The sequence below is a fragment of the Balaenoptera ricei genome, chromosome X, assembly GCF_028023285.1.
Source record: "Balaenoptera ricei isolate mBalRic1 chromosome X, mBalRic1.hap2, whole genome shotgun sequence".
Lineage (NCBI taxonomy): Eukaryota > Metazoa > Chordata > Mammalia > Artiodactyla > Balaenopteridae > Balaenoptera > Balaenoptera ricei.
The window spans coordinates 98,184,112-98,208,771 of NC_082660.1; the positions used below are offsets into that span (position 1 = coordinate 98,184,112).

The following is a 24,660-nucleotide window of genomic DNA, read 5'->3' on the forward strand; positions in this document are numbered from 1 at the left end:
ATGTTCTCAGGGGCAGATATATTTGTCACATAACCATACCCTGCTGAATTCAGTGTTCATCACAAACCTGGGAGAATCACTTTGTCTTTTAGAAAAGACCTTTCATCCACTAATTTGCCTGCTCCTACTAAATGCAGTAAAGGCAATGCTCCCTCAAATAGGAGATTTTTTCTATAGTTTTCTATAAAAGAGATTTTTAAACACATATAGGAGTTTTTTCTATAGTGTTTAAAAGAACGAGTGGTGATAATCAGTGAAACACATTTTGTCCATTGCTATTCTAAATGTAATTTTCATAACTCCCTTAGGTAGGATATTATTTTATTGTTACTGATTGTTATTTGATTCAAGGAATTTATTTCTTTTATAGGGTCCTCCTGGACTTCCTGGATTTCCAGGGACACCAGGTCTTCCTGTAAGTAGGATTTGGCTTCTTATTTTAAAATCCCTTAAAAAGTAATCTAAGAAATATTATACATGTGTTATATCCTTTTTCAAAGGGAATGCCAGGCCATGATGGGGCCCCTGGACCTCAAGGTATCCCCGGATGCAATGGAACCAAGGTGAGATTTCTGTGACTTAATCTTAGGCAATATGCTTGATAATAATAGACTTAAAAATTTCAAGGAATCAATATGAAGAATGTCAAAGAAGAGATATAGTAGCTTCATGTCTAGGACAGACATAAGATATGTTCTCAGTTAACATTTTCAATATATTGAAACATCAGTAATTCTTGAAGCTTGTGTAATTAGCTGGGATATTGCATTGGGTTGAAGATTACTTACCAAATCCTTTTTTTTTTTGACTTTAAAGTAAGATGAGAGTTAAAAAGGAATTAAGATATATATGTTTCAAATATTGTATCGGTTGTTAAGAGTAATACTTGTGAATGTCATTCATTAGCTTTGCCTTTTTTAAAAAACTAGGTATAATTTAAGTTTTCAAATCTTTCATATTCTTAAAACTTCTTTACCTTGCCTAATAACTTCCTTAAGAAAAATCTTAAAAATCTATATGTAATACATCACATCAGTTTTTACCATAAACTGTTAGTATGAAACCTGAAACTTCTTCTCCATCAGTGAAAATAATGAATTTAACAAGTGAAAAAATAAAACTTCACATACTACAAACATTGTTTCCTGACCCACTTTTCTTATCTTTAGTCAATCCTAAATCCAACTATTTGGATTTAATATAAAGTGAGAGCAAGAAAAACAAAGAGGAAAATCTGCTCTTTTTAAAAGCTTACATATTATTGTTTCTGCTTCTTCCCTCACTTTTCTCATTTTCCTATAGGTTAATGAAATATATTATTATTTTCTGTATATCCTTTGGCATTTCCATTTTGCACATAATATTCAGTGAAACTATTTATGAAATACCCTAGATTTTTCTAACTAATGACATGTGTCATATTTTATATTAGGGTATATATTTAAAATAACTTGAACAAACTATTTTGCATTATGGGAGGCCACATTTTGTGATAATCATTGTAGTATGTACTTGAAGGCAATAAAATTATTTTTACCTCCAGTATTTCTCCAAGTTGTTGTGACCCTTGCCAATAATAATAATAATAATAATGCCATTATTATTATTATTATTATTATTATCATCATTTTGATTTTGATTTTGGGTTTGTGAGGCTTAGTTGTGTTCTTCGTTTCTGCTTGGGGTGACCTTACAGTGATAGAACCAATGTGGAATTAGTTTGCATGGCACATTGCATGTTAAAGTAGGCTACATTTGTATGCCTATTGTGGTAATTTGTTTGGTTTTTGCCAGCCCGCCTTGAGCAACAGACCACTAGCCAGTTTTAATTTTGAAGACCAGATGTATCTACAATGAGTATAGTATGCTATGTGATTATAGGGATCTTTTTCTTTCTTTTTGTTAAAGCAGCACCTTAGCAGATCTCATGATTAGTTTGTGTTTGAGGCCCCCAATTATGTGAGCAACAAAGTTTTGAAAATGGATTTATTATGTATACTTTCAGATTAAATGGTTTCTTATATTTCTAACTACGTAACTAATAGAATGAACCCTAGAGATGGAGCCAGAATACATGGGTTGTTTTGTTTTCTGCCTTCTAAGCTCAATGTACAGGCCACTCCCTTTCTCTCTGGGCCTACTTTGTCCATGTGTAAAAAGTGGTGGAGACAATAACTCAAAGGCATATAGCTGTAATCATTTTACTCTTTTAAGCCTCTGACGAGGATGTTTCTAAGATTACTATGGCACATAGGTATTTGAAAGGAGGTTGCATTGGGGTTCTTCTACAGCAATTTTAGCTTTTGTTTTCTAAACCAAATGTCCATATTAGTACTTTACAAAAGGGAGTGAGAAAAATTGGGTGCCTAGAGAACATAATGACCTGCAATTGCTAGAACTATTGCTATTATTGTCCTCTTGGTGATATTAATGGCGTTCTTTCTTATCATCTTTTCCTCTTTACAAAAATAATTTGAAATAGTTTACGATAAAAGAGAAATGCAATAGGGCAGTTAAAATAAAAATCTATATAATACACGGGCAGGAAATTGGGGCAGATCATTAACTATTAAATGTGATGATGGCCAGGAATCTGTGGTATGATTGTCTCAAAATGGATTTGTCAGAAGAAAATGGCTAAGGTAGAAGATTTTTTTCTTTATTTCTGATTGGGATTGATGAGTAGAGATAAAAGTATCTTAGAAGGCTGAATTGATATGGATAGTTGATATTGAAGTAATTGGAAAGTGAAGGCTAATGAATTTTTGGCAACCTGGTATGTTTCAAAATAGCTTTTACAGAAATCTTTTCAATAAGTCATTGTTTGTTGGTATAGCTACGCTTTGTTTTTTGTTCCTCACGCTCTTTATTTTTAACTCCTTCTAGGGAGAACGTGGATTTCCAGGCAGTCCCGGTTTTCCTGGTTTACAGGGTCCTCCAGTAAGTTATAAAATTTGGGACTATAATGAACACAGGAATTAAGAGAAGAAGCAGAATTGTAGAAAGTGAGCTCAGTGCATTCATGTGGAACAAAGTAGTACATTTTGAAATAGTAAACTAGAAGAGGATTTTTAAATATAAATTTATTTATTTATTTGTTTGTTTGTTTATTTATGGCTGTGTTGGGTCTTTGTTGCTGCACGCAGGCTTTCTCTAGTTGTGGCAAGCGGGGGCTACTCTTAGTTGCGGTGCGCGGGCTCTAGAGCCCAGGCTCAGTAGTTGTGGTGCACGGGCTCAGTAGTTGTGGCTTGCGGGCTCTAGAGCCCAGGCTCAGTAGTTGTGGTGCACGGGCTTAGTTGCTCTGCGGCATGTGGGATCTTCCCGGACCAGGGCTCGAACTCATGTCCCCTGCATTGGCAGGCGGATTCTTAACCACTGTGCCACCAGGGAAGCCCAAGAAGAGGATTTTTTATAAAAGAAGTTAGTAGTACACAGAGCTCTCTGCTCTGTAAAACTAAAGATTCTGTGGTATTTAATATAAATGTCATCTCTAAGTATCTTAAGATACCTTGTACTCAGAATGATCTTATAGTAGTCTATTCAATTTGTGTTCTTTTGCTTGCTCCCCTCTCATATATATAAAATAATCCCTTTTCTTTTTAATAATAGGGACCTCCTGGGATCCCAGGTATGAAGGTAAGCATCTCATGTTGGGAAGATAAACATTTTGAATAAAATATTTAGAAAACCTGCATCTTCAATCAGATAATGTCTCTGACTTCTGTCTTAAAATGGATGCTTCCAGAAGTTGTGCAGGTGCACATTTACGAGCTCTCCTTAAGTAGTCTCCTTTGTTCTCGTGGCTTTAAGTACCTTTTATGGGCTGATACACTTGCAAATGTGTATATCAGACTCACATTTCTTTTTTGATACCTTCCTCATTACATTTTTAAAATATTTATTTATTTATTTATTTGGCTGCACAGGGTCTTAGTTGTGGCACGCGGGATCTTTGTTTTTTAGTTGCGGCATGCGAACTCTTAATTGCGGCATGTGGGATCAAGTTCCCTGACCAGGGGTCGAACCCAGGCCCCCTGCATTGGGAGCGCAGAGTCTCAGCCACTGGACCACCACAGCTGACCACCTGCTCCCTCTAGAAATATTCTTTCTCTCTGGCTCCTGAGACGCTACCTTTTCCTGATTTTTCTTATGCGTCTCTGGTCATTCTGCAGTCTTCTATGCAAGCTCATGTTATTCTATCCAGCAGGTATCAGGACATAGTCCTGACCCCTTCTTCTCTTCTATGCCTAGCAATATTATTGATGCTCATGTTATTGATTGCTGTCTAGTTATGGAACACCTACATTTCTTTGTCTAAAACAGAATTTTCTTCTGAGTTAGATGCATGTATTAAACAGCCTCCCTGACATCTCCACTCAAATTTATCTCCCAGACATTCAAATTAACATGCTCAAAGTTAACCCAGACCCCCAAATGAACCTGTTCCTCCTGTTTTCCCCATCTCTAAAATTTGTATCACTATCATGTACACTTTTGCATGTATCAAAACCTGAGAGTTAGTATTTGCATTTTCTACTTCTTCACACAGCTCCTCATTCCATGCTATCTCTAAATACTGTTAATTTTGCTTGTAAAATATATCATAAATTCATCCACTTTTATTCATTTCCACTGCCACCACACTAATCATAATGCCTCATCTGGACTAGGTAGTAGCCTCTTAACTAGTTTCTTTTTTCACACCCCCTCACCTCCCAGCCTGATTTATTCTGTATAAAGCAGCCAAGAATGATCCTTTAAAAATGTAAATCAATAATTTAATCTCCCTCCTTGTTATGAAGCACAGAACTTTTGGAGAAACCTTGAATCCCAGAAGAGAGGTTTTTTGCCGCCTCCATGGTTCCTAATGCCAGACCTGGCTCTGTTTCTGGTGTGGGACAGCAAGACAGAATATTTGATTTGAATGACATGTTTGCCAGCAAATAGATTGCCTTTCTATTGCATAATGTCATTTCATACCAAAAGATACAACAGTCCAAAAGCCGTAATCCTAAATAATGTTTAGTCAGTATCAGTCAGGATACACTAAGAATATAAGAAGTTTCTGCATAATAAAGGACTCTCACAAAATGAAAAAAATTTAATCTCCCTCCCTATAAACCTTCAAGGGCTTTCCACTGCATCTAAGATACAGTTCACATTCTTTTCCATTGCCTGTAAGACCTGCATATTCTGCTCTTTGCCCCATATTCCAGCCGTATCTTAAACCACTTTTCCTTTGGCTCACTGATCACACCTGTCTGCATTAAGTTATTTGAATGTGCCAAGCTCTTCTCTTTCTGGGTCCTTTATTCATGCTGCTTACACTGCCTAATGCTCTTCCCCCATCTTCACCTGGCCGACTCCTTATTATCCTTTAGATCTCAGCATGAATGTTAACTTCATAGATTGCCCTTCTTTACTACCCAAACTAATTTCCTCCACTATTTCTTTTTTTTAGTTGAAATATATTTGATATATAACATTGTATAAATTTAAGGTGTACAACATGTTAATTTGATACATTTATATTTTGTAATATGATCGCCATTGTAAGGATAGTTAGCCCCTCCATCACGTCACATAATTATCATTTCTTTTTAGTACTCCACTGTTTCTTTTTTTTTTAAATTTATTTATTTTTGGTTGCGTTGGGTCTTCGTTGCTGCACGTGGGCTTTCTCTAGTTGTGGTGAGCGGGGGCTACTCTTCATTGGGGCACACGGGCCTCACTAGTTGTGGGGCACGGGCTCTAGAGTGCAGGCTCAGTAGTTGTGGCGCACGGGCTTAGTTGTTCCACGGCATGCGGGATCTTCCTGGACCAGAGCTCGAACCCGTGTCCTCTGCATTGGCAGGCAGATTCTTAACCACTGCCTCACCAGGGAAGCCCTCCACTGTTTCTTTATCATGTACCATGTAGTTTTCCTTTATAGTCCTAAACAGAAAATTTTGTCATCTTATTTGTTTATGCATTATGGTCTGCATTTCCCCAGTATATTATCAGCACAATAAGAACAGCAGTCTTGTTTATCTTCTTCACTACAAAGCATCCAAAGCCTAACACAATTCTTGGCAAATATTTATATTTAATAAATGTTTTTAATGAATGAGTAACTAAAGGTATGACAGGTTCTTAATAAATCGACTGTACTTCAGTGTACTCTGGCCACTTCCTCATTTTCCTTTAAAAGGTAAATTTATTCATGTTAATTACTGAGATCCCCTAATCTTTGGGGACACTTCTGTGACAGATTGAATTCTCAGATCACTTTTTTGTGTTCTTGCCAGTTTTCATGTATCATAACTACTACTTAAATTTCCATTGATGATTTCTTTCAGGGAGAACCAGGTAGTGTAATTGTGTCATCACTGCCAGGGCCAAAGGGTAGTCCAGGATTTCCAGGTCCTCCTGGAATACAGGTAAGCATCTGGTGATTTTCTTCTTTGCTATACTGATTAAATCAGATCCCAGCATCACTTTTTTATCCTCAGCCTTTAATACTCTCTATTTTAGTTATAGAAATTATCACCTGAGGTTTGATAGACATTGCAGGTACCTTGTACGTGAAAATAAAAGTATTCTGGACCAGGGAGAATTTTAAGAAGCTCTGCTTTGTTCTTTTAACTCTCAGTCCAGTTTCCATGGAAATTTTTGTTTTGGGGTTTCGCAGCAGAAATAAGCTTCTATATTCTTATTCCTATGCTGTGGTTATCAGTAGGGTGGTAGGAGTAAATGGTCTGATTAAAAATAAAAATTGTGGGTTTCCCATTTAAGATATTAGAAGACATAATTTGTAACATTATCAGTTATATATAACATGAACATATTTTGAAAGCTAAAAGAATAAAATTTATACATAGTGAACATCAAGTATTATCTTCAGAAAAATAGTCATGTCAGCCTACACATAACATACATGGAGACAACAATAACTTTTGGGAATTTATAGATTAGGAAATTAATTTCTTGAGGTTTATTTTTCATGAAGATTGATCCCTTTGCCAAAAATAAAAATCAGTACTTTCTAGTATTTGATCACTAAGATACAATGTCAGGAACTGTTTTCATTAGCCACCTTCTCATTCCATACTTGATATAACCCATCCATATGTTCTTAGTATTCCCAATCTTTTATCTCTTATAAATTTGTATTATGTTATATTTGAAAATATCAGAATACATGCAAAATATATGTAGGTTATGAAGCATAACAACCAAATGAACACTTATGAACCCAACACAGTGTTTAAAAACTAGAACATTACAAATAATTTTGAATCAACCTGTGGTTTCCTTGGCAGCCACGTCCTTCTGCGTTCTCCCAAGATGTGACTACCATCCTGGGTTTTCCATTGCTTCTTAAAAATAGTTTTATTATATATGCATATATCTTTAAACAAGAGTATTTAGCTTTTGAAATAATACAAAATTTATGTGTAGTTTTCTCCAACTTTTTCTATTTGGTATGTTAAGATTCATTCATATTATTGTATGAAGCTGTAGTTCATTCAGTTTCACTTCTGTATAACAGTCCTTGTTTGAATATACTAGAATTTGTTTCTCTGATCTCCTATTGTTGGATATTTGGGTTGTTTTGAGGTTTTTTTAAATTACAGAATAATCCAGGATTTATACCTAGATATAAAATTACTAGATTTCAGGGCAGTCAAAATTTCAACTTTTTAAGATGCCAAATTGTGTTCCAAAACAGTTACATCACTCCCTTACCTTTTGTCCCAGCTATTCTCACTTCCCTCTTTGTCTTTAATCTTATTTATTTTTATTTTAAAATTAGAGAAGCCACCTTGAATCTAGCAGCCTTTCCCTTCCCATTTCTAGCATAAAAGCCCCACTAAATGCCCATCATAATTGCTTTATATTTTAAAACTTCCTTACTATGTGTTTGTCCCACATTTGTTATGTACCACTGTAAAACATAAGTTTTCTAATGCCTCCATTCTGTTTAGTTGAATTTCTTTATAGTTATTTAATGCTTTTATTCTTCTACATTTTAAAATTCTGCTTATAACACTTCAAAATTATAGAATTGTAGAATAGAATTCTGGCAACTGAAGTTAGAATTTCATCCACTTAGTTCTTTATACAATACAGTGAGAGTTTTTTTCTCATCCTTTTCTTTACTTCCTTTGTAACAGGGCCCAGCTGGTCCCACTGGTATACCAGGGCCAATTGGTCCCCTAGGACCACCAGGTTTGATGGTAAGCTTGCTTCTGTAATTTCATTTCTCCTTTTCTTTTGATTTCTTTCACAAATATTAATATTATTTGTATTACTTGAAAGTATAATGTATTTACAGTGTTCATGATCTATAGTTTTCTTAAATTTTCTTATTTATGGGAGATTTTACAGTGTTATGGTGAACAATATATATGCTAAGTAATAGCTCCATTTTATAGATGGAAAAAATGAAGTACACAAAAGGAAAGATTAAAATATTTTGTCAGTTCTGGCCATCTTATGAAGTCTTCTAAGGCAGTTCTTTAGTCACTTGATGAAATATGTTTCTTCAAGCTGTGGTTTGCTGTTAAAGAGGTATTCACAAAACAGGTATTCACAAAAAAATTGGCTCTCATTTCTTAAGGACCTGTAACAAAACAGTAGGATTGGTGAGGGTAGTGAATCACTGTGCAATGGGATAAGGATTGGTATTCCCCAGGAAAGAAGCAAAAACTTATAAAGACCCTGAATGTGCAACCAGTTCTCTTACTTTACTACCTGTATGGTCACTTATATTTTCTACTGTAATAAATTGTAAGTACTTTTACCCCTGAAATACTTAGATTTCATTCAAGTCATGTTTTAGACTTAGAGCTCTGCTGTTGCCCTCTTAAAAGGGCAAGAAAATTGTACTTCAAAGTAATTTCTCATATGCCACTCTATCTCTCATCTACCATATATTTAAGTGACAGTTTTCATTATACCTTTATAGAGTGTACATTTTTGCTTGTGACAATTGGTCCTCTATTCATGAATGAAGGAAATAACGTTCGATAAATACTAGAAGATCTACCAGAAAAATATTGTGATTTCGGCTTTTTTAGAAATCTTTGGGAGAGGATTAGAAAACCTCTGAGTTTAGTTTGTTTTAGTTGTAGGTGTCTTGCAACACATGAGATTCTGGACCATGGCACTTTTTCCTAACTCTGTTATTACAACCTTGGCCTACCCTAGGTGTATTGTTACACCTTGAATTTCGTTAACTCTTGTGACCACATAACAGATTCACTGTGTACTTCTTAATGCCCTTGCAATTAACCCTGATTCAACAGATGAAGCAAAGTCTTAGAAATGCCACCAAGGTACAATATGTAAATAAATAGGTCAGCTGACATCAAGAAGTGATATACTTGGGCAGACAAATGCCAATTTAACTTTTCAAACCTTCAAACATTCTCAAATATACAAAGATTATATAAAATAAAACTGGACTAAAAAAGTAAACACATGCTTTTTAGAACTAGACAGTTAATTGTCTTATGGTACCTAAATTTAACCTATAATTCTGATATGATAAATTTGATGTTTGTTGAGATTAATTTTTGTATTGATTTTTGGCACGAGTGCTACTCCTCTGCCTCTACCCATCCTTGCATTTCTTCCCCCGCCCACTTGTAGCCTGTCATGAGAAGTCTCCACAATCATCTAGTTTCTTTAAATCAATTTAAATGTGTGTCTCTGACTAGAAAGCAATGAGAAAAAAACCCAGGAAATATTATTTTGAAGGGCTTTTTCAGTCCTCACTTTTTATGAAACCAAATAATTTTTTAATATACTCATTAATATAACACTTTTTTCCCTTTTCTGTGTCTTTTATTCTTAGGGCCCTCCTGGCCCACCAGGACTTCCAGGACCAAAGGTAGTTTTCTTTTCTTTTTTTTTTTTTTTTAATATCTTTTATTTGGTGTGGATTATTTTTGTTATTGTCAATGAGGTTTTAAATTGAAATCTCTCTTTTCAGGGGAATATGGGCTTAAATTTCCAGGGACCCAAGGGTGAAAAGGTGAGTAAAGACGAAAGTTGCTTATTTAGCCCTCAGTTTTTTCCTTTCATAGTCATTTGAACTTGTGTTTTTGCTTCTTGCAACTGTCTTAGCTTACATGTTATATTATTGTCTGTTTAAACTATGAAATATCACTTTCTTATTTTATCTTGCAAACAGGGTGAGCAAGGTCTTCAGGGCCCCCCTGGGCCACCTGGGCAGATCAGTGAACAGAAAAGACCAATTGATGTAGAGTTTCAGAAAGGAGATCAGGTGAGTAAGTAGGGAGGAAATCAATGAATATCTTGCTATGAAAGTAGCATTCCATTAAAATGCATTACAAGCTGGAATAAGGTTATATGTGAAAGTCCTTTTAAAATAACAAGGATTTGAGATAATTAAAATTTTAAAATAGCTTGATTGAGATATACTTTATATACCATACAATTCACCCATTTAAAGGGCACAATTACATTTTTTTTTAGTATATTCACAGGGTGGTGAAACCACCACGACAATTTAATTTTAGAATATTCTCATGAGCCCCCTCCAACAAAACCCCATACCAGTTAGTTGTGACTCCCCATTTCTCCCCAAACTCTCGAGCCCTGGGCAACCACCAATCTAATTTTTGGATCTGTAGAGTTGCCTATTTTGGACATTTTGTATAAATGGAATCATACAATATACGGTCTTCTCTGTCTGGTTTCTTTTACTTATTATAATGTTTTCAAGTTCATCCATGTTGTAGCATGTACTGGTACTTTGTTCCTTTTTATGGCTGAATAATATTCCTATGTGTGTATATTCCACATTTTATTTATTAATTCAACAGTTGATGGGCACTTGGATTTTTCTCCATTTTTGGCTATTGTGAATAATACCTTTATATACAAAATCAAGTCATGGTAAGATAGATTGTCATTGTTTTAGATGACTGTGTTCTTTACATTTCACTGATATGCAGGGAGAAAGATGGTATTACTCTATAAAATCTTGTCATTTTTAGAAATAATTTTCTGATACATTGCTTCTACTAGAGTAGATGAGGGGATCAAACACACCTTCTATAGAATAGTGGCTCACCCTTCAATAGAGTGTGTGCACTATTGTTTCACTTAAATGCTAATAAGAAAGTTAAGAATAAAGGATAAATTATACTGAAACTCTACCATCAATATGTATTGGGCCATTTAAATCTCTGCCAAATTATGTGTGTTATATAGCTCCCAAATCTCCAAGTTTTAGGTACTCTTGCTTTTTATAAAATATTTTATAAGAATAAAAAATCATTAATACTTTTGGGACTTTCCTGGTGGCGCAGTGGTTAAGAATCCGCCTGCCAATGCAGGGGACATGGGTTCGAGCCCTGGTCCGGGAAGATCCCACATGCCGCGGAGCAACTAAGCCAGGGTGCCACAACTACTGAGCCTGCGCTCTAGAGCCCGCGAGCCACAACTACTGAGTCCACGTGCCACAACTACTGAAGCCCACGCATCTAGAGCCTGTGCTTCACAAGAGAAGCCAGTGCAATGAGAAGCCCTAGCACCGCAACGAAGAGTAGCCCCCACTCGCCGCAACTGGAGAAAGCCTGTGTGCAGCAACAAAGACCCAATGCAACCAAAAATAAAATAAATAAATAAACTAAAAAATATCATTAATACTTTAATTTGAAGTGTTTTCTTGCTATCTACCTCAAAACTTGGCTTGTCCTAAAACTTAACTGAAATGAGCAAAGATGGCTCTAGATTTTTTGCCTAGTAGATATCAACTTTGAATTTGAAACATCTTATTATCTTTGGTTATATTACATGAGTCTATAGTTCAGCTTGTTAAAAGTGTTCCTAGCTAGCTCTAGTACTAACAGTATTTATATTGCTTTCCTTCTCCCTACTACTGCATAGGGACTTCCTGGTGACCGAGGGCCTCCTGGACCTCCAGGGATACGTGGTCCTCCAGTAAGTAACCTAAAATTCTTTAGCATCATTTAATGTAAATTGATATTGACACATAGTACTCCATGAACCAATGTAAAATTACTTTTGTGTGTACAGGGTCCTCCAGGTGGTATGAAAGGTGAGAAGGGTGAGCAAGGAGAGCCTGGCAAAAGAGTAAGTGTTATGGCTACTAATACTCTTTGCAAAAAATTTTAAATTTGTCTATGTGTGTGTGTGTGCATGCCGGTGCACATGCACATGTATGTCATTTTCTTTTTTTCCTCTTAAATCCTGCTTTCATTGCCTCAAAATGTCATGACTGACATATTCATTTATTTATTATAACATTGAAGTCCAAAAAGTCTACTTAAGAGAGTCCCAGGCAGGAAAAAGCTTGTTATATTTTTTAACCTTATATTTCCAAATAACAAATATATATTCTTACATTCCCTTGAATCCTATAGGGTAAACCGGGCAAAGATGGAGAGAATGGCCAACCAGGAATTCCAGTGAGTATTTAAAGTCTATCCCTTCCCTCAAAAAAAAAATGGCAACATTTGTACATGTTGGTAAAGAAGCAGGATGGCAAAGAAGCTTGGGTCTGGAAGTAGTTTAAATGAATGGAAATTATGCTTTCTTTCTTTTCTGAATGTGAATTTGAAATTTCTCTGTTTTTCAAGACAGATTTTTGTCAGATTTATTGAAATATAATTTGTATACAGTAAAATGAACCATTTTTAGTGTACAGTTCTGTGTGTTTTGCTACACACATACAGTTGTGTAACGATCTCCATAATACAAAATAGTTCCGTCCCCTCAAAAGTTCCCTCACGATCCTTTGTAGCTATTCCCTACCCTTCCCCAAAACCCCTGGAAACAACTGATCTGTTCTCCATCCCTATAATGCTGCCTATTCCAGAGTGGCATATAAATGGAGTCACATTGTGTATAGCTTTTTGAATCAGAATGCTTTCATGTAGCATAACGCACTGTACTGTATATCAGTAGTTCATTAACTTTTAATTGCTGACCAGTATGTGGTTATATGGATGTACCAAGGTTTGTTTATGCATTTACCCATTGAAGGACATTTTGGTTGTTTCTGGTTTTGGCCATCATGAATAAACTGCTAAAAACATTCACATACTATTTTTTGTGTGAACGTAAGTTTTTTCAGTAAAAGTTTTGACATATAATTCTAATTGCTACCAAAAAAAGAGGAAAATAAAATATGCAAGTCCAGGAACATTATTTCAGGCAGCCTCAGTTTCAAGAGTATCCACCATAGATGTTAGAAGAGGTTTGCAAGGACAGATAGAAAATTTGATGAAATTTGGAGACTATTCTGAAGGAAAGGGAAGCATTCTTAACAAGACTGGAAGTTATAAAGTCAGATAAATTGATTTCCAGATGATTTTCCTAAACAGGCAGTCCTCAGCTTATAAACTCTAGATTCACCAATGGCTTAAACATATAAAATGGCATAAGGTGGGGTTCAATTCAGGGCCTCAGTTACTGGCTTCCTTTGGAACAGTGATTTAGGCAGCCATGATGTTCAGCAATTGCCTCTGATTGTTTTTGACTGATATCCCCAGGGAAAACGCTTTTCTAAGTTTGCACTGGGAGAACTACATTAGGTCAAATAAAGATAGCCATGCAAGTGGGATCCTTCTGGGAACCACCAGACAGGTCAAAAATGACAGTTCTCTGGGAATGGGGCTTTGAAGAAGCTTCAACCTGGTTCTTTCCCTTCCAGTTGCTGCTGTGCTGCTGGTTTTTACCTTGATTGTGAGCTGTTGGTTTTCAAGGCTACTGCGGAGCTGAGGAAGTGTGATGGGAATAGAGCCACAAACCTCTGTGTTCTCACCAAGATTCAATCTTTTATTTTTTTTTCAAGAAACACTTCCTGGATTGCTGCAAGCCTTTGGTTAATTTCTAGAGTTCTAAAAAGGTTGACTCTGACCATTTTTGCAAGTGTGCTTGTTGCTTTCATGGAGGAGAGGATTTTTGGAGGTCCTTATTACTCCACCATTTTTGCTGATGTCACTCTGTCTTCCATGTTTTAAAGGGTTTGCCTGGTGATCCTGGTTACCCTGGTGAACCAGGAAGGGATGGAGAAAAGGTAAGAATTTTAACACTTTGAAGTGACCGGTTTTATTCCAGTTAGCACAATCCTTTTCTTGCCCAAGTTTGAGTTATAAATGAAAAAATTCTAAATAACTAGCTTTTGTATTCAAAACATACCTTCTTTATCCATCTTTTGGTGTTGCTCTCTTTTCTTTTATACCAGTTCCTCTAAATTTTCATTCACTATCCTAAATCACAGTCCATGTGATAGAAATACATGGAGAAATGTTTAACTTTAGCATTTCCATTGTTAAAAGTTGATGCCTTTGCTTTGAGCATGTATCGGCAAAACTTTTGTTCTCCAGAAAGAGGATTTAGCCACTATTTTAGTCAGGTCCTCATACTAAAAAGGCTTATATAGCTGTGAATTTAGAATGTTGCCACTAAACATTTCCATTCTCTACGCAGTTATTGTCTGGAAGTCCGTGGCTAATTCTTTGTTGTTTTTTTCATTTGGCTATGCAACCTGACTGAAGTCATTTATTTAGCAGCCTATTTTAAAAGTGACTTTGAAAGAATGTATGAAGCACACAGTTCTCCTATTTATAGCAAATCACAAAACATCCAGTTTTCCAATCTCTCTGATCTTTAATTGCTTTCTATGAAAACCAAAACTGAAAAGCTTTGTTCTGCAGGCAAGGAGGGAAAGGTGTTACAAACTTGAATGTACCCAGAGGGCACACGTTTTAATGGTGGTTTATCTCTAAACTAGATCCAAGTTCTAGCTTGGCTTTAGAGGCACAGCTAGAATAAATACTCAGAGAATAGAATTTTGTTTTTCTAGTGTAAGTAAAGTTATAGGATAGAGTATCTTCGTAAACTAAAAGGAGTTTATAGATAGATGAAAGGTTCCTATGAACAAGTCTAGAATGAGAATAGAGGTGTGAGAGAGATATCTATTCTTGGGTCTTGGCCAGTAGAGTTAACAGCTGAATACTGTGTTCTTCAGCTGTTGTAGCTACTGGTTAAGGGTAAACAGTTTTGTCTGAATTTGTCTTTCATTAGATTCTAAGAGCAAAGTCACAAAAGTAATTATGATTTATTAACTGTTCCTGATGATACTTAAGTCCATCAGCTCTAAAATATCTGTCACTGATGGAAATGACACTAAATTTATGCCGTTGACAAGTTTTTTGAAAAGGAACATGGCTAAATGTAAAAAACAAAAATGTAATGATTATAGCTGATTCTAGTGCTACCAGTTTGTAAATCAGCATCTTCTTTATAGAGTATTTATAGTTTGCTGGAAACTAGGAATCTTAAAATCAAAGGATGTTACAGCTAGACATACCTTAGAAGTCTGGTCTATAGATAAGGCAGAGAAGTTAATTGATTTAGTCAGCATCATAGAGCTTGTAAATCTGAGACAACATCACAGGTCTTCCTAGGCTTAGCTAAGTACTGTTTCATTACCTCATTTTGTATTTCTCTTTGAGATATTTTATTATGGATTTCTGGGTCTTTATGAAACATAGTTATCTGTTATATGTTTGAGGAAATTGATGTTTTCATGTGATTTTTACTAACCTGTTTTTACAATTGTATTGAACAGGGCCAAAAGGGTGACATTGGCCCAACTGGGCCTCCTGGACTTGTAAGTTTTTTGTTTCAGTTTTTATTTATTAAATTTATTAGTGCATTTTAATTTTCATGTTTTAATTATATACTCCGTACCTTTTCCTCATAGAACACAAAATTCCAAGATCAACTTTTCCTGGCTTAAAAGTCTTTACATCCAAAACTTCAGTGATGTTGACCTCAAAGTCTTTGTATTGTTCTGCCTGTGTATTACTTCTCCATAATAAAGGTCCAAAATTACGGCATTAGGTTGTTTTGCATCATGATTGCCAAATCATTTCTCAAGTAACCAGCAGGTGGTGCAAGTGTTGCTTACAAAGTTTCAAAAAAAGAAAGTGTTGGGGAACTAGGGGATTGGTCCTTTCCCCTGCAGAGCTCAGGGGAACGATGGATTTGGTCTTAATAGGTTTTCTCAATTTGTAATTGTCTGATTCACACCTCTTTCTTCCCTGAGTGTGTGCTTTCTAGGGGCTCTTAATCAGAAATGTAGGGAACTGCTCTGTAAAAGAATACTTGAGGGGTTTACAAATCTTCTGTCATGTTTGCATTCACCATGAAATTCTAATCAAATATATTTTCATTCTTATTAAGAATAAAATGTCACTGTTGCAGTTGACATATTGGTTTTCCTATCATTGAAATTTGCTAAGACTCTTGACTTTAGGCTGCACTGAAGCTGCAAAGGATCAATTGCCATAAAACCTATATGTTCAGACATTTGAGTAACATTAATTATTTTTGTCCATAAGTGAGTCTCAGATATTGATACTTGGTACTTTACCAAATCTAATGAGGAGGTACTTAAAGAAGATCTTAGACAATTTTTATTCACTTTCATTTTAAAATCAGAGTTTTACCTCTCTAAGAAGTAATTTCTCTAAAAAAATGAAATAAAATTTTGATGAACATCAGAAGAAATGGAAATTTTGAGAGTGCAATCCAATCCAACAGCTCACTTCCCCTTTTGAACTACTATCCCAATTCTAGGTCCCACAGATTTCAGTGTCCATTTGTCTGAATATTTCTTATATCCAAAAGGGCCAGGATAATTATCTCACTTTGCCAGTAGGTGATGATTTCTGTCTCAAACTGATAGTTTCTTAAATGTAAAGCTTACTTTACCTTTATAGCTCTATGGAGTTAATTTCTTTATATTTAGATTGTTTAATGTAAAATTATTTAGGCATAAGGTTCTAAGAAGATAGAAAAGGAATGATCAGCTAGTTGATTTTGATTAGTAAAGCCTTCCTGGTAGAGATGTGTTTTCTTTTTTTTTTTAAGAAGAAGAAAGAAATGTGGGTTGACAAAGAGAAAGATTGGGGGAAGGCATTATAGATGTTTAGAATGGCATATTCAAAGGCAAAAGCAGGAATGTGCAAGATACATGAAGTGGTTATAATCAGACCTCACTCTCCTAAAAGGTCATTCAGGACATGAAACAGGTGAGAGAGGTATTGGGAGTGAGAAGTAACTTGACAGAGTCCAGGGTTAAAAGTGACATCAGATATAGTAAGAAGTAGTGAACAATTTTGAATCCTTTAACAGGATAAGTAACACAGAAAAATTGCTTTTTGAGGAAGTGTGTCCAAGTAGTAGATTTGGATTAAATGGGACAAGCTCAGAGTTACTTCTGTTAGTACAAATGTAAGGTAAGGATAGAAGCTGTTGCAACAAGAAAGAAGGGGACACATTGGAGAGACATTTTTAGTAAAGAATTATCAGGCTTAGGTGATTGGAATGAATCGAATGTGAATTATAAGATAAGAGACATCAAACATAATTCTAGCTCTGTAAGTCTGGGGCTCAGGAGGGTGGTAACATTAGTACTGGCATTGAACATTTTCTAATCTGTTGAAGCATAGAAGTAACATAGAATATGACTCACAATCTACGTAAGTAGTCTTGATGATTTTCCATCTGAACATTTTGTGACCGTGATACACTGTAATCATATGTAGCTGCTAGGTTATTTTCAGAAGAACAAGTCTCTTCCTCTTTGAATTCCTTTATTTTTTTCTTTCATAATAAAGGTAATTCCTAGGCCTGGAACTGGTGTAACTGTAGGAGAAAAAGGAAACATTGGGTTACCTGGCTTGCCTGGAGAAAAAGGAGAGCGAGGATTTCCTGGAATACAGGGTCCACCTGGCCTTCCTGGACCTCCAGGTAAAAGAGACTGTACTGTACTTAATAGCCTTGAATTTATAGTATCTTTACTAATCCAAGTATACAGTATTATCATACTAGTTCCAGGGTGAGCATGGCAGTAGAAGGCAGAGGTATTTTTTAATTGACAGAAACTTCTCAACTCTTACTATAGCTTTTCTCACCAAGTTTCTTACCTGTACTTTAAAAAAAAAAAAAAAAGCAAAGTTACTTGAATAGTGTCCTTTTACCCTAAAAAAATACCATTTCTACCTTTTGTTATTAATAAATTACACCAAACAGTACTATGATCTCAAAATTAATCATTATACCTTTCATGCTGTTATGAAAGGGAACATTGTGCTAATAATGCCTAGTTATGTAAGATTTACTGTATTTTTATATAGTAAATAGCACTATCCACTTAAAATTCCAGAAACATCTACCTAGAAATCCCCATGGTGATTTTGCTGTGCAGTAAAATCTTGGTGCTCAATACTGAGTTTTATATCATTCCTTTGTTGAAGATACACAGTATAGTAGAGCATTTCTAATTTGGCCACAAACTGAGCAGTACCCTTGTTTAGCATGTTTATTTGGATGTTCTGTGAAATGAGGTGATAGTAAGGATTTATGTAAAATTTGAAAAAACATCTACAGTATCTGTCACACATACATGTATAATAAATTATGGTTACTTTTCCTTCAAAAATATTTGGCTAATGAAATGTTAACATGATGAGATGAGTGACACTCAGTGTTCCTCCCAAGGAGAAAGAGAATAAATTGTGGGTCCCATTTTGCTCTAAGTATGCACTTTGGATTTTGAACTTCAAGGTAGTGGACTAAACACATACTGTGTCTGGAAAATTGAGATAAGGAATTCTCCAAGGATGTAGCAAAAAAGTTAAAGTGTTAGATAGTATGAAATAAAATTTAAAACGCACAAAGGATAAACCTAGAAGTCCCAAAATCCAGCATGTATGAGTTCAAGGAGAGAATAGGACAAGAAGCAGTATTTGAAAAATTAATGGCTGAGAACTTCTATCTATTAAAAAATGATTCCCTGTGAAAAGGCTTATGAATTACAAAGCAAAAGTAAAATAATAATACAAAAATACGTAACTAGACACATTTTAGGGACATTTTAGAATTTAAGGGTAAAAAGAAATTCTTAAAAACCATCTGAGAGCAAAGGCAGATCACCTACAAAACAGTGAGAATAAGAGGAAGATAATGGAGCACATTTTCAAAGTAATAAGGAAAAATAACTATGAATTTGAGATTCTATATTACATCAAACTATCATCCTAGCATGAAGATGGGATGCTTAGAAAGTTTACTACCTCCAGATCTTCTCTGAAATAGTTACTGGAGGTTTTACTCCAAGAAGAAGACAATGAATTCAGGATGAAGTTGGCGGTGGGGGTGGGTAAGATACAAGAATCAGTGGTTAGGAAAGATATTGATAAAGTATTTTAAGTCTAAGCAAGTATGGATCATAAAAAATAACAAGTATTTTAAGTAACAATATGGAAGTATAATTGTACACATGACTAACAGGATATGGATGTACAGAGAGAATGGGGAAGTGAATGATAAGGTTTTTTGTTTTGTTAGAGGGAGAGAATATAAATATTATTAACTCTCTAAGTTTTTTCAAAAAATATAAGTTTTAGTACATAGGTTAAACATTTTAATAGTAACCACTAGAAAAGAATAGAAATAATATACATTACTTACTTGTTGAGGAAAGAAGATGACCAAAAAGCTGGATCTATGTCACACAAATTAGGATTGGGATAAAACAGACACAGATAAACCTGAATAAATAGAAAAAAATAAATAAAATGACAAGAAGAAGTTAAAAATAAATCAGCAACTCCAATAAATGTGAAAGGACTAAACACTGATTAGTAGACAAAAACTAAAATAAAATTGGAATAAAAATATCTGTATGCTGTGCACAGTAGACATATCTAAAGTAAAACAACATAGAAAATTTGAAAATAAAGCAATGGGAAGATATTAAGCAAATGCTACCAAAAGGAAAGCTGGTTTAGCAATTCTAATACAGTATGAAATAGAATTCAATGAAAAAATGCATTAAAAAACAGATATTTCACATGGATAGACAACTTATACCACAGTGATATAAAGGTCACTAAACTTATGCATCTAACAATATAGCTTTGAATATGTAAAATGAAAACTGATAAACTACAAGGGATAATTTGGCAACTCCCCAATATATCAAGTAAGTGAAAAATAAATAAGGATATAAATGATTTGAGCAACACAATTAAGCTGTATTTATGGGGGAGAGAGAAAAACTGTGTGTGCAGCAGAGAATGTACATTCTTTTCAAACACACATGAAGCATTTATAGAAATTGACTCTATTAGACCAGAAAAAAATCTTTTAAAATTATATGCGGGCCATGCTCTGTGACCACAGTGAAATGAAGTCAGAAATTAACAACAAAAAGCACCAAATATTTGTATATTAAAGTGCATATTTCTAAATAACTCTAGAGGTAAAGAGAATACAGAAATGTAGATGATGAACTACTAAATGCTAAATAAACAACCTCGTATCAAAACTCATTGTACCCTTAATTTATCACAAAATTAGAGATACTGAAAATAAATGAGCTAAGTTGGAAACATAATAAGAAATAAAACAAGCACATGCCATTTGCAGCAACATGCGTGGACCTAGAGATTGTCATACTGAGTGAAATAAGTCAGACAGAGGAAGACAAATATCATATGATAGCGCTTATATGTGGAATCTAAAAAAAAGGCTACCAATGAACTTATCTACAAAACAGAAATAGAGTTACAGATGTAGAAAACAAACTTATGGTTATCAGGGGGCAAAGGGCGGGGAGGGATAAATTGGGAGATTGGGATTGACATATACACACTACTATATACAAAATAGATGACTAACAAGTACCTACAGTATAGTACAGGTAACACTACTCAGTACTCTGTAATGGACTATATGGGAAAAGTATCTAAAAAAGAGTGGATATATGTATATGTATAACTGATTCACTTTGCTGTACCTCTGAAACTAACACAACATTGTAAATCAACTATACTCCAATACAAATTAAAAAAAAAAAACAAGCACAAACAAAATAGACGGAAAAAATTGAGAAAGGTAAAAATAAACTATGATCAAGATAAAGGGAAGAGAAGGCACAAATAAAATCAGTAAAGAAAAAAGATTACCATAAATACAATTAAAATTTTTAGATTACAAGAAAACTATAAAACTATGTCAATATATTTTAAATTCTAGGTGAAATATACATTCCTCATGAAACAGAAAATATAAAGTAATAAAATTTTCCTGAGAAAGTGGGACACCTGAGTAGATCAATTACCATAGAAGTTCTTGAAACGTTAATGGTCTCCATGAAAAAGCATTGGTTTTGTGGGTGGTTTTATAGAGTTTTATGGATGAAATCTACCAAGTTCTTGAGCAGGTGTTTCTCATAGTTTATAAACTGTTTCAGAACATTTTTTTTAAAAGGAAATTCAGTTTAGCAGATCAATACCAAACCACCAAGGAGATACACTGGAAATAACTATAGTTCAATATCATTTATGAATGTGGAAGTAACAATCTTAAATAAAATATTATCAAATCAATCCAGAAGTATATTAAACAATATGATATTATGACCAAATAGATTTTACCCTAAGATTGCAAGGATGGTTCAACATCACTGTAATTGACCACATTGACATATTAAAAGAGAATAGGCCAATAGATGCAAGGAAAACAGTAAAATTCAATACTTATTCATTTTTAAAAGGAAAAAAAAATATTAAACTAAGATTAGGGACTTCCCTGGTGGCGCAGTGGTTAAGAATCCCCCTGCCAATGCAGGGGACATAGGTTCGAGCCCTGGTCCAGGAAGATCCCACATGCCATAGAGCAGCTAAGCCCACGTGCCACAAGTCCTGAGCCCACGCACCTAGAGCCTGTGCTGTGCAACAAGAGAAGCCGCTACAATGAGAAGCCCACACACCACAACGAAGAGCAGCCCCTGCTCACCACAACCAGAGAAAGCCAACACTCAGCAACGAAGACCCAACATAGCCATACATAAACAAATAAATAAATAAATAAATTTATTTTTTTAAAAAACCTAAGATTAAAAGGGAACTGTCTTGAAGACCTAAATAGACATTTCTCCAAAGAAGATGTACAGATGGCCAAGAGGCACATGAAAAGCTGCTCACCATCTCTAATTATTAGAGAAATGCAAATCAAAAGTACAGTGAGGTATCACCTCACACCAGTTAGAATGGGCATCATCAGAAAATCTACAAACAATGAATGCTGCAGAGGGTGTGGAGAAAAGGGAACCCTCTTGCACTGTTGGTGGGAATGTAAATTGATACAGCCACTATGGAGAACAGTATGGAGGTTCCTTAAAAAACTAAAAATAGAATGACCATATGACCCAGCAATCCCACTACTGGGCATATACCCAGAGAAAACCATAATTCAAAAAGACACATGCACCCCAATGTTCATTGCAGCACTATTTGCAATAGCCAGGTCATGGAAGCAACCTAAATGCCCATCGACAGATGCATGGATAAAGAAGATGTGGTACATATATACAATGGAATATTACTCAGCCATAAAAAGGAACGGAATTGGGTCATTTGTAGAGACGTGGATGGATCTAGAGACTGTCATACAGAGTGAAGTAAGTCAGAAAGAGAAAAACAGATATCATATATTAACACATATATGTGGAATCTAGAAAAATGGTACAGATGAACCAGTTTGCAAGGCAGAAATAGAGACACAGATGTAGAGAACAAATGTATGGACACGAATGGGGGAAGTGGTGGGGGGGGTGGGGTGCTGTGATGAATTGGGAGATTGGGATTGACATATATACACTAATATGTATAAAATGGATAACTAATAAGAACCTGCTGTATAAAAAAATAAGTTAAATTCAGAAAAATAAAAAAGGAACTGTCTTGGGCTTCCCTGGTGGCGCAGTGGTTAAGAATCCACCTGCCAATGCAGGGGACACGGGTTCGAGCCCTGGTCCGGGGAGATCCCACATGCCGCGGAGCAACTAAGCCCGTGCGCCACAACTACTGAGCCTGCGCTCTAGAGCCCGTGAGCCACAACTACTGAGCCCATGTGCCACAACTACTGAAGCCTGTGTGCCTAGAGCCCGTGCTCCACAACAAGAGAAGCCACCGCAGTGAGAAGCCCACGCACCTCAATGAAGAGTAGCCCCCGCTCGCCACAACTAGAGAAAGCCACGCACAGCAACAAAGAACCAAAGCAGCCAAAAGTAAATAAGTAAAATAAATAAATTTACATAAAAAAAGGGAATTGTCTTAACTTGATGACAGAATATAAGACTTGATGTCTTATATTCTCTTGAAGCTATCTACTTCATACAGGAAGTACAGGACTGTGCAGGAAATGTCATACTTTTTGGTGAAACATCAGGAGCATTCTCATTCAAGTCAAAAATAAGGTAAAGATATGGTCACCAATACCGTTTGTTCTTATACTGAAGATCCCAGCCAGCATACTAAGTCTGGAAAAAAAAAGAGGTGTATGGATAAAAAACAAAAAGCAAACCAAATTTTGGTTATTCACAGGCCATGTGATAATATACCCATAGAGCCTAAAAGAATCAAATGACAAATTACCAGAACTTAGAATGTTTGCAAGGTAGCCAAATATGAGTTGCAAACTTAAATAACTTACCTTCCTCTAAACCAGCAATAAAATAATTAAACTTATAAGAGGACAAAATCCAGTTAACAAAAGTAACAGTCATAAAACTGACATTAGCAATCAAATTTACCCAAGAATAAACCAAACAAAAGATGTGTAAGATCTCTTTCATAACTTTGTAAAATACTATTAAATAATATAAAATTAATAAGTGGAAAGATATAATACTTAATTATTACTTGGTGCAAGAAGTCAATATTATATACAGGCGATTCTACCAAAATTTAATCTTTAAATTCAAATTAATCTCATTCAAAATTACAATGATTTTTTTAAAATGAAACTGACAAGCTGACTCTGAAATTCACTTAGAAGAGTAAATTTGTAAGTGTAGTGAAGATGGTTTTAAAAAGAACAAAGATGGGTATATTTTCCTTACCAGTTTTGAAAACATTATAAAGCTGTAGTAATGAAAAAGTGTGTTAATGGTGCAGGAACAGATAGTGGAACAGAAGAATGTCCAGAAACAGAGCCACGTTTACATGAGAACTTTGAGATGCCTCTTTTCTTCCTGTAAATGGCTTCCTGGTATTTCTGAGATTAAAAGATCATAGTGTCAAAGGAGAGTGAGTAGAGAGTTAGTTATTAGTACATTTCCAAAAGTAATAAAGCTACTTTAAATTATTCTTTCTTATACTCAAAGTAGTACTTAGATTATTGGAACTTTCCATCTTTTCCCTAGGTGTTGATTCTCATAGAAAAAACTAAGAACATAACCGGTATTATACATTAAAGGAAGATCTTATCATTACTTAATGTCTCATTGAGACCCAAAGTAATATGTCTAAAATAAGATCATTTTGATCACTTTTAATGGGTATTTGTTTTTATTTTAGGACTTGCAGTTACAGGTCCTCCTGGGCCCCCTGGCTTTCCTGGGGAAAGGGGCCAGAAAGGTGATGAAGGTCCACCTGGAATTTCCATTCCTGGATCTCCTGGACTTGATGGACAGCCTGGGGCTCCTGGCCTTCCAGGGCCTCCTGGCCCTCCTGGCCCTCCTGGCCCTCACATCCCTCCTAGTAAGCTATAGTTTTTTCCTGTTAAGTTCTATTGCTGTTTTTGTTTTGTCTTTAT

At 35.2% G+C, this 24,660-nt stretch overlaps 1 protein-coding gene across 2 annotated transcripts in view; it reads left to right on the forward strand.

The window, feature by feature from the left end:
- COL4A5 (collagen type IV alpha 5 chain) overlaps window positions 1–24,660 on the forward strand; it is a 236,940-nt gene that overhangs the window by 130,650 nt on the left and 81,630 nt on the right. For both annotated transcript variants that reach the window (XM_059911681.1, XM_059911682.1), the window contains exons 5-20: window positions 371–415; window positions 501–563; window positions 2,887–2,940; window positions 3,610–3,636; window positions 6,339–6,419; window positions 8,157–8,219; window positions 9,842–9,877; window positions 9,980–10,021; window positions 10,181–10,273; window positions 11,905–11,958; window positions 12,055–12,111; window positions 12,402–12,446; window positions 14,006–14,059; window positions 15,617–15,658; window positions 17,673–17,805; window positions 24,423–24,605. In XM_059911681.1, the coding sequence (XP_059767664.1) occupies window positions 371–415; window positions 501–563; window positions 2,887–2,940; window positions 3,610–3,636; window positions 6,339–6,419; window positions 8,157–8,219; window positions 9,842–9,877; window positions 9,980–10,021; window positions 10,181–10,273; window positions 11,905–11,958; window positions 12,055–12,111; window positions 12,402–12,446; window positions 14,006–14,059; window positions 15,617–15,658; window positions 17,673–17,805; window positions 24,423–24,605 (1,072 nt within the window). The remainder of the gene's footprint in view (window positions 1–370; window positions 416–500; window positions 564–2,886; window positions 2,941–3,609; window positions 3,637–6,338; window positions 6,420–8,156; window positions 8,220–9,841; window positions 9,878–9,979; window positions 10,022–10,180; window positions 10,274–11,904; window positions 11,959–12,054; window positions 12,112–12,401; window positions 12,447–14,005; window positions 14,060–15,616; window positions 15,659–17,672; window positions 17,806–24,422; window positions 24,606–24,660) is intronic.